At 40.5% G+C, this 15233-nt stretch overlaps 1 protein-coding gene across 1 annotated transcript; it reads right to left on the bottom strand.

Moving 5' to 3' along the window:
- Window positions 1-4287: 4287 nt before the first annotated feature.
- LOC143882928 (uncharacterized) lies at window positions 4288-5649 on the bottom strand. The gene is made up of 3 exons (XM_077386308.1): window positions 5212-5649; window positions 4913-5021; window positions 4288-4590 (listed from the first exon to the last, which is right to left on the bottom strand). Exons 1-3 carry the CDS (start codon window positions 5647-5649, stop codon window positions 4337-4339), a joined length of 801 nt encoding a protein of 266 aa, XP_077242423.1. The 3' UTR covers window positions 4288-4336.
- Window positions 5650-15233: the final 9584 nt, after the last annotated feature.

Genomic DNA, 15233 nt, shown 5'->3' with positions numbered 1-15233 from the left:
CACTCCAAGACGGGCAACGTACTCTCTTTCTCTTTCCAATTGTAAAATCAGTTTGTGATACATAGTGATGCATTACATGGAGTTCAAGATGAGAAAAAGGGGTATATTTATCAAGTGAGGTGGCAGTTTGGACGGCATATAGGGAGGACAAAACAGTCAGGCTTGTAAATCCAATTGAAGAAATTGTTTATGTTAGAAATGGGCTGAAGTGGAAGGTGTCTGTAGTTAATAAATTAAGAGACTATTCAAGTATGGAAGGCCATTCCGAAGATGGGCCCCATGTCTTAAAATCCAACGCCCATTTTTTTGTGATTCGGTTGATTTGGGGACACATGTGAAGGTTGATTTGGGGACACATGTGAAAATCATACGTTGGGATTACATAGTAGAAAACGCATGTTTAGAAACTTCTATCTTGTGGCTGAAATTAACTAGCCAAGTTTCTGTTGAAGAGACGATTGTAGATGATGTCATCACCTTATTAAAACAGCAATGTAAACACCTACTTAGAGTAGCAATTGCACAAGTGTCCAAGAAATACAAGAACAATATATTTTAATTAGAAACACTTTTGAAAGCAACTTCTAAGAACTGTGGGAACGTATACTGGAAAGGTTGGAGTGACGAGAAGAGCATGTCTTTCATAAGTAGCATCAAGCTTCTATTGGTGAAAAAAATATACCGAATTAGAAATGGAAAGCTCATGCCTAAATCAGCAACATGTCAATTTTCTCAAGACTTCTAAATACGACGAAGAAGGAGATTGCATATTTTCGCGAACGTTTCTAAACTGATAAAAAGGGAGCACTCAAGAAAAAAGAATTCTATTCTATTCTATAAAAGCAGCTTTCTTTCTTTAAAAGGAGTCTCTCTTCTCTTTTGTTCGGATCTCTTCTTCTCTTTAATTTTTCATTTTACTCAGGCTCTCTTTTCCCTTGGTATTTGGTGTGCTCTTTGGCGCTTCAACCGATCTTGAGATTATTTCCAAAGCTCAACCTGAAGCAACATCAAGGCATTGAAGACAGAGAATTCAAGCATTACAAGAAGGAGAAAAGAATAAGTTCTTCTATTTTGTTTTATTTTCTTATTTAAAGTTGATGTAATTCTAGGTTATCCTAAACTAGTGAAAAAGTTATTTTTCTTTTATTTTTCCTTCCAAGTATTTATATGACATCTCTTCTCTTCTTTATCTCTTTTATTTTTGTTTCTTTCCCTTTCTCCATGAGCAATTAAACCTACTTACTTAGGGTTTAGATGAAACCATGGGGAGGGAGGGAGATAATTAATTCCAATCAATGATATAATACAACAATCATATATAGGTGTTGATATTTGTTGGATCCCAATCACTCATGCCATTGGATTCTATCCTTTCGTATGCGTAATTGTTGATGAACAAATATAAACGCTTATATAACTTTCGAAATCGGATAGTGTATATGATTAATCACTCATGGGCAATGACATCCATTGATCTTATCCCCCATTGACCGGATTTATTAAATACAATATTCAAAATAAACATTGGTTTGATTAATGATCCAATCCCAACCCATGGTGGATTCGAATCCTAAGTAATTCTTTTAATCAATTTACGGTTTCATGTATATTTCCAATTCCTTTTTCTAATCGAATTCCAATTCACTTTAGGTTATATAATTAGTAGTAATCTTTTCTCTGTTCACTCTGCCTAGATATAAGGGTTACATAAGTAATCGTTGTCTTTCTTGTTTTCGATCCTTGTCTCCTAGTTTATAAATTTATTATATGTTGTTGGATCCGAGGTTATAGTCCACGGAAATCCTGAGTATATGCCAGGCAATAATATATAATAGGTTTATTGATTAAGAAAATAAGGGTTGGAATCACAATAAGCTCTTCCCTGAGTTCGACCCGTATTTACACGATCCCGTGCACTTGTGGTTATTTTAATTTCACAAACAATATTGTGGACCCCGTTCCGAGAGAGGCGGGGGGACGAGCCCCCACGCGAGTCTCAGGATCATCCACGTGAATGGAGAGCTCTACCAAGGAACTCTCGAAAGAAGTGTCTCTCACAGCATGAGTGGCGATGTAAGGTGAGATACATCTCGATTCGGGGACTAGCCCAGATTCGAGGCGTACCTTAAACAAAGAAGAGTTGTCATCCAAGGAAGTGGGCCCTGGATCCCATACTATGCTCTGTTGCAACGGATAACCAGCGATATAAAAGAAGGTTCATGCCTGGTTACGAATTTGGAAGGCCCGAAGAGCACCTCATCCGCCCAAGTGCAAACACCTGGTCTCTTATGCCATTTACTTATTGATTTTGAAGAGTTTTGGGCGAAAGTTATGTGAAATGGGAACACATATCTCCGAGAAGACGTCTATCTAATCATGCACGTCTCGGAGGAATAATAAGCACACACAAAATAGATGAAAATAGTGTCGCCTAAGAATAGCTAGGTTATTAGTGTCATATCTAATTGGTGTCTAAGTTCTAGTGTGCAAACACATGCATGCTACAGATAAAAGTATAGGGTTTGTACATGAAAATAAGAAAACACAGCAAAACACACAACACAAATCAATTCTATACACGACCCGACAAGACGAATCCTAAAACTCTAATGCAAGACTTGACTCGGACCAAGATGGCCGTCCATCCCAGCTGCTCTACGTATCCCGGCCTCGGGAAGAATCAGAGTCAACGTAGTTCGATGACCTATTATAAACTACAATACTTAACCATCTAGAACCGCTATCCTAGACTTGATCCACTAGACTCGACTGATTTTTAAAGCTTTTTGTACGATTGCTTAAATTCACGTGAATTATAGTTTTTAGGACTCTCAATGTGCCTTAACTAATACAAGTTGATTAGCCTTAAGCTAATGCAGGTGGGCCCTACATCCTATGTATAACTAGGCTGTGCATCCTAAAGAAAATCATGGGCTGACTATATGCTTCATAGTCTAGCCATCAGTTCGACTAAATGTCTAACCGATCAACTTCAGGCCTCCTAACTCTAGGGACACTCACACGACAGGACACACCATATCAATACAAATCAGGACAGACTCCTAACTCTAAAACAACCCGAATATCTAGGACAGACTCCTAACTCTAAAACAACCCGAATATCTAGGACAGACTCCTAACTCTAGGGGAAGATCTTTTTGAAAAAGGTTGTGAAGAATTTTTGTATCTTTTTGAAGATTTGAAATGTTTATTTTTAAAAGTTTGGCTGAACCTGGGATGTGAATCCCAAGCTGCACTACGTACCTCTTGGAAGAGGATCAAGCCAACGTAGTTCGGAAAAGAATTTCTGAGCTACTCCTAATGACTCGAGATTTTTGATTTTTCAGATTTTTTCAAGTGTTTTTTTGAATTTTTGACACAAGAGGACAGAATCCTATCATCATAATGGTATGATAGACTCCTGATATCCCGCAAAGGTTGGACAGCATCTTATGCTTTGCGGGGAGGGCTGGAAGAAATCACATCTCTACAAGGGTTGGACAGCATCCTATACCTTGCAGGAGCGGATAAAAATCACATGACTTGATGAGAGGTTGAACAGAATCCTAACCTCTATGATGATAGGACTGACTCCTGAAACTGAAAGACTAACTCCTAACACTAAAGGACAGACTCCTATGCTAATGACTCTGAGAAAGGGCTCTAATGAGACATGACATGTCTCCTAAAACAAAAGGATAGGTAGGGCCAATGAGACAAAGCTTGTCTCCAAAGAGTTTGAATTTTTCTACATGAGACATAGCATGTCTCCTCAAAAGGGGTAGGCTCCAACGAGCGCTATCATTGCCCCTGCAATGATAAAAAGGAAAAGGCAACTAATAGACCAAGTTGGTCTTCTTCTTAGAGAGGGTAATGCTTTAGCATGAGACTGAGTTAGTCTTCTCAGGATAAACTACTTTACTGAGACACAGCCTGTCTCCCTAAAATGTTTGACTTTTCTGCACGGGACATAGCTTGTCTCCCTAAAGAGTGGGCTCAAGATATCTCTTTCATTACCCATGCAATGAATAGGGGAACGTAAGGTCTTAAGGGATATACATCTAAAAGACTGGGCAAGTCTTTCGAATTAAAGAGGGGAGTGCTATTTGGACTGAGGAAGTCCCCTAATGATGGGCTTGGGCTAACGCTTCATCGCCCACAGAAAAAAAATTGAAGTTGAATCTTTATACATTTACTGTGACAGTATTCTTCAGTTTATCAAGAATCAAGACAAAGGAGGCCATAGATCTAACCTCAAACAGAAAAACGGCAAAGAACTTACAGATCAAGACAATTAATGTCCTAATTTAGCATAATCCAAGAACTTGTCCTTGTCTTATCCATGAATACCAGAGAAAGAATCATCAGACTGGTTTAGATATACCTGTGCTGTTAGCACCTGGCGAAGGCCATGAACGACGAGCAATTCACCGCAATACATGTCTGAAAAGATGACCGGAATTCCGTACAACACCAAGATATCACCAGATCTGGTGACATTGATTGAAAACTCCTTGGAAAGAGTCTGTAACTCTGATTCATTGTTCAAAAGATCCAGATCTGTCCATGTAAGCCCTGATTGGCAAGGATCTCATCCACCACCTTTGCCACCTTATTGAAATGCTCATACTGCCTGTTACCAAGGCCGAATACACCATACTGGAGATTCTTAAGCCAGATTACCCTATCTTGTCCCTCTGAAAACCATTTATAAAACCTCGCAGCATTGTTTTTCGGTTCACCATCTCCATATGTCGCTATAAAAAAAATGCAAAAGATTCCTTCTTCAACTTCTCTTCATATTCATCATCATCTGCCCCATAGTCATCCAGATCAAGGATTTTAAAGATCGCCTTATCATAGCGAACTCTCGCCTCCTCCGCGAACGACTTAGCAAATCCCTCAGCAGTACCAGTCTGTGTACCGAAGAAGATCGTGACCTTCTTCTTTCCTCCATTTAAATCCGGATCCTGTTCCTTAACGATCAACTGTTTCAGAGCTTCCATGACTATGCTAGATTTCTGATCGGACGATTGCCTCCCAACGAACACGAAAACACATCCGATTAAAACAGCGATTGATGTCGTCAAGATCATTAAGAATTTACGATTCTCGGTGAAAATCACGGTGCCGGAATCCAATGAACCGGTCATGAGATTCCATTTTTCTTTCAGAAATTCCGACATCAGTTCGAGAGGAGAACTAGATTACATGAAATCCGAATCGGACCGCGAAAATCCGGTGGTGGAGAATCGGACGGAGGGGAAATCGCAAGAAATTTCTGCTTTGGATTTGTTGGAAGAGAATCGACGTTCGTGATTTAGTTCTTGATACGTAAGAGAGGACTCTCTGTGGAATCGGAATCAGGAAGAAAAAGAGAGAGAGATCCTGAGAGTGGTTGAGAAGGGGATTTCGTGAAGGTTGGCCAGAGCTTATGAAAGCATCGTCTGAAGGAGAGAAGATTGTTGTTGAGGAAGATTCAGGAATTAGGGTTTGGGAGGTGAGTTGTAGAGTTAGGGCCATGGAGGTGAAGCCGGAATTAAAGAGGATCTCGACGGCATTGGGGATGGATTCTGATGAGGGAGAGATGGAAGAGGAGGGAGAACTGAGGGAGAAGAAGAGGAGACGAGAAGATCGGCCGGATCTCATGGAGGTCCGCCGGATTTCGATCGGATCTAGTAGGGAAGATGACCGGAGAAAATGGGTTTTTCTGAGATCTGTTTTCTCTCTCTTCAACTTTCATTTTCTCTCATTCTCTCTCTAAAAAGGGAAAAACGAGAAAAGAAATTTTTTTTTTCAATGAGCTTAAAATCCGTATTTATAATCATATTCTGAAATTGATATTGGCACTCCAATTGATAAGGCGCGCGAAAAGTTGATATGGCGCGCCCGCCATTTTTGTCCTATTCGGCCCGGGTTCGGCTCCATCCAGGATAATCCACCCCCCTTTTGAGTTTACACCGCGGGCTTACTTCGGTTCGTTCGTCAGGCAAACGCCCTCGGATTTTGACGAAATTTCGCAGGGACTTAGATGAGATCCTAAGCTAGCTTAGGGTGAAGTTTGGGACCCTAGCTGATTGATTTGGTGGGGTTTTCCATAAAATTGGAAGGTTTAGGGCACGGTCAAAATTGGGTGTCTACAAATATCTATTGAAAAGGTATTGAAATCTTTTAGGTCCTCCTAGGGTGGTTGCTTTTGCATGTTGTTTTGATGTTTCTTGTGCCTAAAGGCTTAAAAAATTATTAACCATCTCATGTTTCATTGCCCTATTGCAAGGAAGCTATGGAATGCAATCATTGGAAGCTTTAGTAGGTCATGGGCTTTTTTTAGGATGTTTCATTGCCCTATTGCAAGAAATTATTAACCATATCATGTTTCTCTTATGATGAAGTGCTAGATAAGCAGAAATACATAATAAAAAATCGTTACATAAGTTTAAAAAATCAACTATAATGGTTTAAGAACATCGAACAAATAGTGGCATGCGGTCGCATGTATTTGATAATTCATTACATACCACATGTCATATGCAATTCTTATCAATATTTATACATAATACATACATCTCATTTAACCTATGATTTGTGGGACACAGCAAACTCCCAAAATTTAGAAACGGGGACACGGCTAAAATAGAAAGTATATATATGATGTAACAACAAATATTAGTAGAAAGAAGAGCTATAAAAGAGTTTATAATAAAAGAATAGTTAATAATAAAAGAGGTAAACACAATATGTAATAATGAAATAGAATGTCACACTTGACATGGCACAAAAATGTGTCAACACACCCACATTAAGTCTAACACTAGTAGCAGTACACTTAAAAGTTTCCAAAGGAGCGTCGACACAGGTGGAGTGGGCCTATTTGGGCTAGAGCCCACTAACCTATTAAAACCCTAATGTATCTCTATATATAGGGGCTGGAGGCAACAAACTTGGTATTCCAAATTAGATACCTTGGGTATAATGATTCAAGCAACCTCTTGCTTGACCTAATTCCTCTAACAATCTTGAAGCATTAATCCTACCTCTCTAATTCAACTAACGTTTTTAGCTTTAGAGGGGATCTTTCGATTGTAGGTTTCTCTCAGCCGTGGTAGCGTCTGCAATCTTGTAGAAATCCAAGGGCCGTTGTCTCTCTGCAAAACGGATTTGTCTTCTCTCTAGTGTGGGTTTCTACTTGGGGTTACTCTCTCTCTCTCTCTCTCTCTCTCTCTCTCTCTCTCTCTCGTGCCCAAATTCTATGTCGCTGAATAATTGATTAATTATTCTTTGTCGCTGAATAATCTGTTGTGGCTGCATAATCTTTGTACCCAAATTTATTCTCCTCAAGATCTCTTGGCCAAACCACTTCAAAAGGCTGTACCTTTTTTGGTGGTCGTTCTCTCCCTCTCCACGTTTCTGTAGTTGAAACAGGGTTTTGGTTTGAATTGAATAAGGACTTTTTTACTCACTAAACATCATTTTGGATGTGGGTTTCTTCAACCCACAGATAATGATTTGGGCAAAATTTTTTGGGCGTGTTTAGAAGCCCTCTCGCTTGGGACACTTCTCTGCTTGGAAGAAACGACAAGAATACATCACGCTTGAATCGATTTTTGGCCGTGGGTTTCTTTGTTTCTCATTGTTGGAATAACGAAACAAAAAAGGGGCCTGCCTCTCTCTTGTGATTGGTTTGATCCCCATTGAAGAAGGATTTTCTCCCTTGTTTGGAAATTACCGAACCAGTGAAGTTGTTGGATTCAAGATCCAGTTGTTGAATCTGTTTTTTCCTTTCTCTAAATGGTAGGAGACCTCTCTCATGTAGGCGACCTCCCTCTCACTCCTCCATTGCAGTGAAGAAGAAGAACAGAGAAAACAAACAAGAAATCCGGTCCAGGTAGGAATTTTCTGGAAAACTCTGGAGGGGGGAAACTCTAGTTGGGAATTCTTAGTGGAAAAGATTTCTTTAGCCACAGTTGGAATTTGTTGGGTGGAAACAACTTCAAGAACCGGCACCTCGTGTTGAATACACCGAGAAGCCCTCTTTGAACATGAATGGTGAAGTAACTTGTTGAGTTATTCAAGAATTAAACTCTCTTTATTTCCCTTTATCTTATCTTCACCTAACCCTTTGCCCAAGAGCTTGTGGCTCTCTCTTGGTGGATGATACTCTCTTTGGGTTCTCTTGGTGGCCAAAAACTCGCTTTTGCCGAATCCTTTGGGGTTGTTGGGTACTGCCATCAAGCCGTTTGGAGCTGAATTCCTTTGGGGCTGATTTCTTTGGTAATCATTTCGCGACCGTTCTTCGCGGTTCGATTCGATTCTCGGATTGGGTTATCGCGATTCGCCAATCAGGTGCACTCTTTCTAATTTTTCTTTCCTCTAAATAACAATGGAAAAGAATTTTATTCCGTTTGAGATGGTCAAACTTCAATCCTTTGGTGGGTCTGAGTTTAATTCGTTGAAGCGAAAGACTCAATTCGGTTTTAAATATATGAACTGTTTTTACACCGTTTTGAGTACCTTTGCTGACACGAATGCAGAAGTTGATGAATCTCAATGGCATTCTTTTAAAAATGAAATGTATAAGGAAAAGGTGCAAGTGGGACTGGATGATCTCAAACGATTCATTCGAATCGAAGATGAGAATCGAGCCAGGAATAACTTCGAGATGGTTAGACAGCAACAGTCTGCTGCTAACGCGGTAACAAATCCCAAGAAATTTCCTTGAAAATCCAAGTCACCTAAAAGTGACAATCCCAAGTTGGAGGCCAAAAAGCCTATCTTCCAGAAAAGAAGGGCAAGTGCCACAACTGTGGGAAATGTGATAACTTTGCGGCAGATTGTAGGCTACCTAACAAGTCTAAATCTGACACACCACAGAAGGAAGCTCATATGATGGTGGGTAAGACTGAGCCTAAGAGTTTTGTTGCTATGTTGGGCAACGGTAAGGCCAATACTTCTTCAGATTGGTGGTTAGATATAGGAGCCACTTGTATGTTTGCAACTCCCAGAAACTACTAGTTGATGTTGTTGCCGTGAAAGAGACCGTTACAATGGCCAGTGGAGCAAAGGTAGAGGTGACTCACACTGGTACTGCGAACTTGGTCCTTTCTTCAGGACAAATACTAACTTTAAAAATTGCTAAAGTAGTTCTTACTCTTCAAACGAATTTAATTTCTATTATTCTTTTAGACTATGCTGGCATATGTACTTCATTTATATGTGGTAGAGTAACTTTGATTGTTAACTCATACTATTTTGATTGTGCATATTTGATAGATGGTATGTTTGATGTGAGTTTAGATAATGAGACTGTTAGTTATGATAGGTCATCGCTAATTGCTCCTAAGTTGTTACACAACCGATTGAGACATGTGCACTATCAGAAAATGGTCTAACTTACTAATACTCATAAGATACCATTATATATGTCAATTACATTTGACAAGTGTGAGACTTAGGAGTGATAGAGAAGGAGAAGATACACATTGACAGAGTTCAAGGCATTCTGTGCCTCTCAGGGCGTAATCCTTGAACCTTCTGCTCCTCTCTCGCCTCAATCAAATGGCATAGCTGAGTGTAAGAAGAGGACGCTCACTTAAGTGTTAAACTCCAAGTTAATGTCAGCTGGCATGCCTAGTTGCATTTGGGGAGAGGTAGCTTTGACTGAAAATCACATCCTAAATAGAGTGTCAAACTCCAAATGCTCCTCCACTCCGTATGAGTTATGGCATAAGCATCCTTGTAGATATGACACTCTTAAGATTTGGGGTTGTATTGCTTATGTAAGGATACCTGACCCTAGGAGACCTAAAGTGGGAACTAGAACAAACACTTGTGTTTATTTAGGAGGTTGTGGACCCCGATCCGAGGACGGTGCCGAGGGACGCGAGATCCCTCCTGCAATCCTCTAAGATCTCCACAATGTGAAGGAGAGCTCTACCAGGGAACTCTCGAAACTGTTGCCACCCTCACAGCATAGCATGAGTGGCGATATAAAAAGAAAGAGATACATCCTGATCCGGAGCCAGGGCTCGAAACCAAGATATATCTAGAAATAACTCAGAGTCGCCATCCATGGATGCGCCATGGAACCAAAACAAATACTCTGTTTGCAATGGATAACCAGAGATACTAAAGGTCCGTGCCTGGTGACGAATGGAGAAGGTCCGAAGAGCGCCCCCAATTCGCCCGAGTGCGAACACTTGGTCTCTTATGCCATTTATTATTAACCTCGAAGAGTTTTGGGCAAAAATCATGTGAAATGGGAACAATCCTCAGGAGTCGTCTATCTAAACATGCATTTCCTGAGAATAGAAATAATAAGCACACCAAAAACAAATGAAAGAGGTGCCACCTGAATATTGCTAGGTTATGAGTGACATACCTAACTGGTGTTTAAGTTCTGATGGACAAACACATGCATGCTACTGCTAAAGGTATAGGTCTGCACAAGAAAGTAAGAAAACACAACAAAATATACAATATAACAACACAACAAATCCTAAGACTCTAAACGATTTAGCCCGAGTCCTCGGATGGTCTGATATTCATCCAAAGAAGCCTACGTATCCCCGCCTCCACGAGAATCAAGGCAACGTAGTTCTTCGCACCTATTCTAAACTATGATTCCTAAGACAACTAGACCTCTATCTTAGACTCGATCTAAAAGACCGGACTAGTTCTTAAAGCTTCTTGTACGATTATTTAAATTCCAGTGAATTGTAGATTTAGGACACCCAATATGCCCTAACTAAATGCAGGTTAGCCTTGAGCTAATGCAGGTGGTTCCTACAACCTATGTGTAACTAGGCTGCGTGTCCTAAGGAACAATGGGATCACTAGCGCATCCTAGACCTAGTCATCAGTCGGCGATGTGAATCGCCAGCTGACTGGACGGAGGCGTAACAAACCCCTAACTCTAACACAAACACAAACAAGCCACACAACACATCAAAGACAAACTCATAACTCTAAAACTCTTTATCTAGGACAAACTCCTAACTCTAAATGAAGATCTTTTTGAAAACAAGTTGTTTGAATAATTTTTAAAAGATTTACAAACTCTATTTACAAAGTTTTGCTGGACTTGGGATATGTATCCCAAGCTGCACTACGTACCTCGTGAAAGAGGATCAAGCCAACGTAGTTCGAAAAGAAACTTTCCTACTACGCTCCTAAAACTCAACACTTTAGATTTTTTAAGGGTTTTTGATGTTTTTCAAATGTTTTTGAAGTGCTTTTATATTTTTGACGATTAAAAGTGTGTTAACACCCTTCGGCTAAAGGGGATCCAATAGAAGAGCCTCCTTACCCACCATATCGCGGTAGAGTAATTTAGAGGGAAACGGGATCCCTAAAGCCTAAGGGGAAAGAAATCAAAACAGGGAGGACTAAAAACCCAAAGAAAAGAACAATCTCGAAGAGACGAAAACAAAACTAACGAGACCTAATCAATCTCCAAAGGAGACGATATCTAACCTGCGAGGGAAAACCCTAAACAAACGAGAGACTAACCCTAAGGGTAAACTTCTAAACAAAAGGAACAGACAAAACCCTATAAAAAGAACTACTAAATCGATAGAATCTCGAGGAACGTGCAAAGAATAGTCCCGAAAAAGAAAGAAAACCCCTCAAACCCTGCGAAGACCCTAAGATGGGAAAAATGATAAGAAGGGCAAGGGGTTGGCTCAAGAAACATTCCGTCATCGCCAGAACCCCAAGAGGAAAATTCTCAAAATTGATGAAAAATATAGGAACCCTGAGATCTAAGGAAAAATCTTAAAATTGAGAGAAGCCTCGAAAGGGAAGGAAAGAGAAAGCTAAAGGAGGGCTCCAAGTAACCTCATCATAGCCCGCTCCATCTTCTAGAATAACAAAACCAGTCATGCCGGAGACATCATCTACTTAACACATGCCATTTTCAAATCAAAATATAGAAACCAAGGGTTAACTCAACCAAAGAAAAGTTCAGGAAATATATGAAAATGCCAAACTCCAGGAATTTACAAATGCTCCAGAAATAAGTGAAAACAAGTCCATCCAGTAATACCCACAACATAGGATAAAGAAACAAAAATCAAGTGATACACACAAACAAACCCTCGACATGGGGTCTCCTGTGAAATCAGATGATACTTGTACCCTCGACACGGAGTAAAGTGATCATCTGATTTCCTACATCAATTAAGCATACATGTCTCCACAATCCATTCATCACAGGAAATTAAACATCATATTGCATTTAAAAATCAAATTAATAACAAACCCATGACTCAGTGCCATAATCAGAAACAAGGCAAATATCCACACAGTCACATAGATCATTAATCATGCTATTCTAACCAAATCCATTCTTAGAGAGATAAAATGCATCATGAATCCATAGATTATTAAAGAAATTGATAGGAAACAACAAAATTACCTGTATTCGTCAATAAGAGTGGATAAAGCTTGTAATGATGATCGAAGTTGAAGACCAAAATCACCTGATAGTGCCGCTCTCTCCTTCTCTCTGATTCTCTGAAAGTTGATGATCCAGTGATGGCCGTGACCTCGAACCTCAAAGCTGTCTTCTTATTCTTCTACTTCCTTCTTCTCTTCACACTCAACCTTAGAAACCCTCTTCTCTGCCACTGCTTTAACCTATTAGAACTCTTCTTACAAACCCCAACTTAGAAAAAAAAAAAACCCCAAACCAGCCTCGTACTCTTCTTCCCACCCGACATTTCAAAACCCAAATCCTAATTCCTTAATAGCTCAAACATCTAAGCATCCGTAGAGTGATATAAAGGTGAAAGAGATCCTAGAACGATGGTGGAAATGTGGTCAAAGAAGGTGGTTTATGGTGGAAGAAAGGTGGAGGGTTTTGGAGGTTGACCGGAGCACGGCCGGAGTTAATGGTGGTGGGTGGAGGTGGCACGACCGGAGAAAATGGTGGTGAAGAGGGTTTTGGATCGAAAATGGTTGGAGGTTTGGTGGGAGATGGAAAAGGGGGTTTCAGTGGCTGTAGGAGAGCTAGATGGTGGAGAAGGGTTTCAATGGAGGTTGAAGAAGATGAAGATGGGTTTCAAGGTGGGTTGGCCGGCGAGAATGGGCTTTGAGAAGGGTTTGCAGAAAAATGGAAGAGGGTTTGGTGGATAAAAGAGGTGGGCATGGTGGAGGTGGTTTTGGGTTGATGCTAAGGGTGGGTTGGATTTAATGGGGATTGAGGTGGGAGATGGGATCTGCCGGCAGGAATGGGCTGGCCGGAGAAGATGAAGTGGGTTTTGGGTTCAAAGAGGTTCAAGGAGGTGGAGGAGAATCAGGTAAGGGTGATGGCGGCCGGAGGAGATGGAGGCCGATCGGAGCTTCGGCCGGAGATGGGGTTGATGGTGGTCGAGTTGCAGCTCCCCCCAACCTCCTCCTCTCTGCTATTTCCAGAGGAAAAATGAGGCGCCTCCCTCCGAGAAGAAAAATCAAGAACCCTCTTTCTAGCCCTAATTCGTTAGTTTATATAGGGAGATGATAAATTCGGGCCCTCTTTTCCCTTGGGACAACCCCTCTACAGGTGTATTTTGCTATCTCTTGCACAAAAAGGGGGGGTCCAAGTAGAAAATAGGGCAAAGATTCCCCTCTCTCTACATGATCCTTATCCCTCTAATTTGATCTAATGGCCCTTACTCATTGCTTGTAGAGTACGCAATAGAAATTTCCAAGAATGCCCTCTTGTACATGGGAAATGACGTACTTCACCCCTCCCCCTTCTGAACTTACACCACGACACTGTCTCAGCTCGTTTGCTAGGCAAACGTGCACGGATCTTGACGAAATTTCACAGAGACCTTGGTGGGACCCTAAGCTAACCTAGGGCACAATTTGGGACCTCAGATCACTAGTTTAGTAGGGTAATTATTTAAAATAAAAAGTAAAAGGGTTCGGTCAAAATGGGGTGTCTACAGAGGTGCAGAAGATAGTGCTGCTGCTCGATTTTTGGATCTATCAACCAATATGGTTATCGAATCTCGAGATGCAGTTTTCTTTGAGAAAAAATTTCTCAGAGATCAGGGTTTGACCATACCAGGCGATACAGAGATGGTTACAGAATTTCCGGTTGAGTCTGAACTAATTACTTCCGACACTTGTCCCAATCTGATTTCTAATTCAGTTCCTATAAGAGTTTCTACAAGAGATAGAGTACCCAAAAATTTTGGTGAGGACTTTGTGACCTACCATTTAGAGAATGATCCATCTTCCTATAAGGCAGCAATGCAATCTAGGGACTCTTTGTTGTGGGCAGAAGCCATTGATGATTAAATGAGCTTTCTATTGCAAAATATAACTTCCCAGCTAGTCGATTTGCCAAAAGGGGCTTAGACTGTGGGCTGTAGGTGGATATTAAAGAAGAAACCTACTCCTGAAGGATTTATAGCTCGATATAAAGCACGTTTAGTAGCTAAGGGCTATACTCAAGTGAGTGGGATAAACTACTTTGCTGTCTTCTCACCGGTCTGTCATTTGGCCACGATAAGAATTCTTCTTACTTTGGCATCTATTGGGCATTTTATTGTGCATCAAATGGATGTAAAGACAGCTTTTCTCAATGAAGAACTGTCAGAGAAAATCTACATGAACCAACCTGCAGGGTTTGTCAAGGAAGGTTTCGAGAAAAAAGTTTGTAAGTTACACAAATATTTGTATGGTCTTAAACAAGCACCTAAATTGTGGCATCAAAAATTTGACAAGGTAGTAAAGAGCTTGGATTTTCTAATCAATTACTCGGATAAATGCCTTTACTATCATTTTGTGTCGAATAAGGTCATGATTATTTGCTTGTATATAGATGTTTATTCTTATTTCTAATCTCTCTCTGTGGTGAGTAATGTGAAACTAACCTTGGGTAAAGAATTCGACATGAAAGACCTGGGTGTTGTTGACACCATTCTTGGTATGAAAGTAAGTTTTGACAGGCAAGGAATTTTCCTTAGCCATGCCCATTATATTAAAAACTACTTTTCTTTTGAGGATGCAGTGAGTGTCAACCGATTGAGACACTATTTTGATTATACCAAGAAGCTGATATCTAAGGAAGAGACAGTGTGAGTCAGTTAGATTATTTTAAACTGATTTGTAGTCTCATGTATGTTTTGTGTTGCACTAGGCCAGACATAGCCTTTATAGTTGGCATGCTGAGTCGTTTTACTAGCAATCTTGGGCATGAGCATAGAGATGCCCTTATGAGGCTAATGAGATACCTTTCGTGT

This window comes from Tasmannia lanceolata, unplaced genomic scaffold (assembly GCF_043159265.1).
Source record: "Tasmannia lanceolata isolate RefF3 unplaced genomic scaffold, GAP_Taslan_0.1 ptg000008l, whole genome shotgun sequence".
NCBI lineage: Eukaryota > Viridiplantae > Streptophyta > Magnoliopsida > Canellales > Winteraceae > Tasmannia > Tasmannia lanceolata.
The sequence above is the reverse complement of the archived record's forward strand: the minus strand, read 5'-3'. Positions and strand labels throughout refer to the sequence as shown.

What these genes read in the sequence shown, in the direction of transcription:
- LOC143882928 (XM_077386308.1), bottom strand. Translation starts at nt 5,649, where the DNA reads ATGAGATCCGGCCGATCTTCTCGTCTCCTCTTCTTCTCCCTCAGTTCT. An exon ending in CGGTCCGATTCGGATTTCAT is followed by an intron (nt 5,022 to 5,211) that starts GTAATCTAGTTC and finishes TCGTCCGATCAG; the next exon opens with AAATCTAGCATAGTCATGGA. An exon ending in CTTCTTCGGTACACAGACTG is followed by an intron (nt 4,591 to 4,912) that starts GTACTGCTGAGG and finishes GTGGTGGATGAG; the next exon opens with ATCCTTGCCAATCAGGGCTT.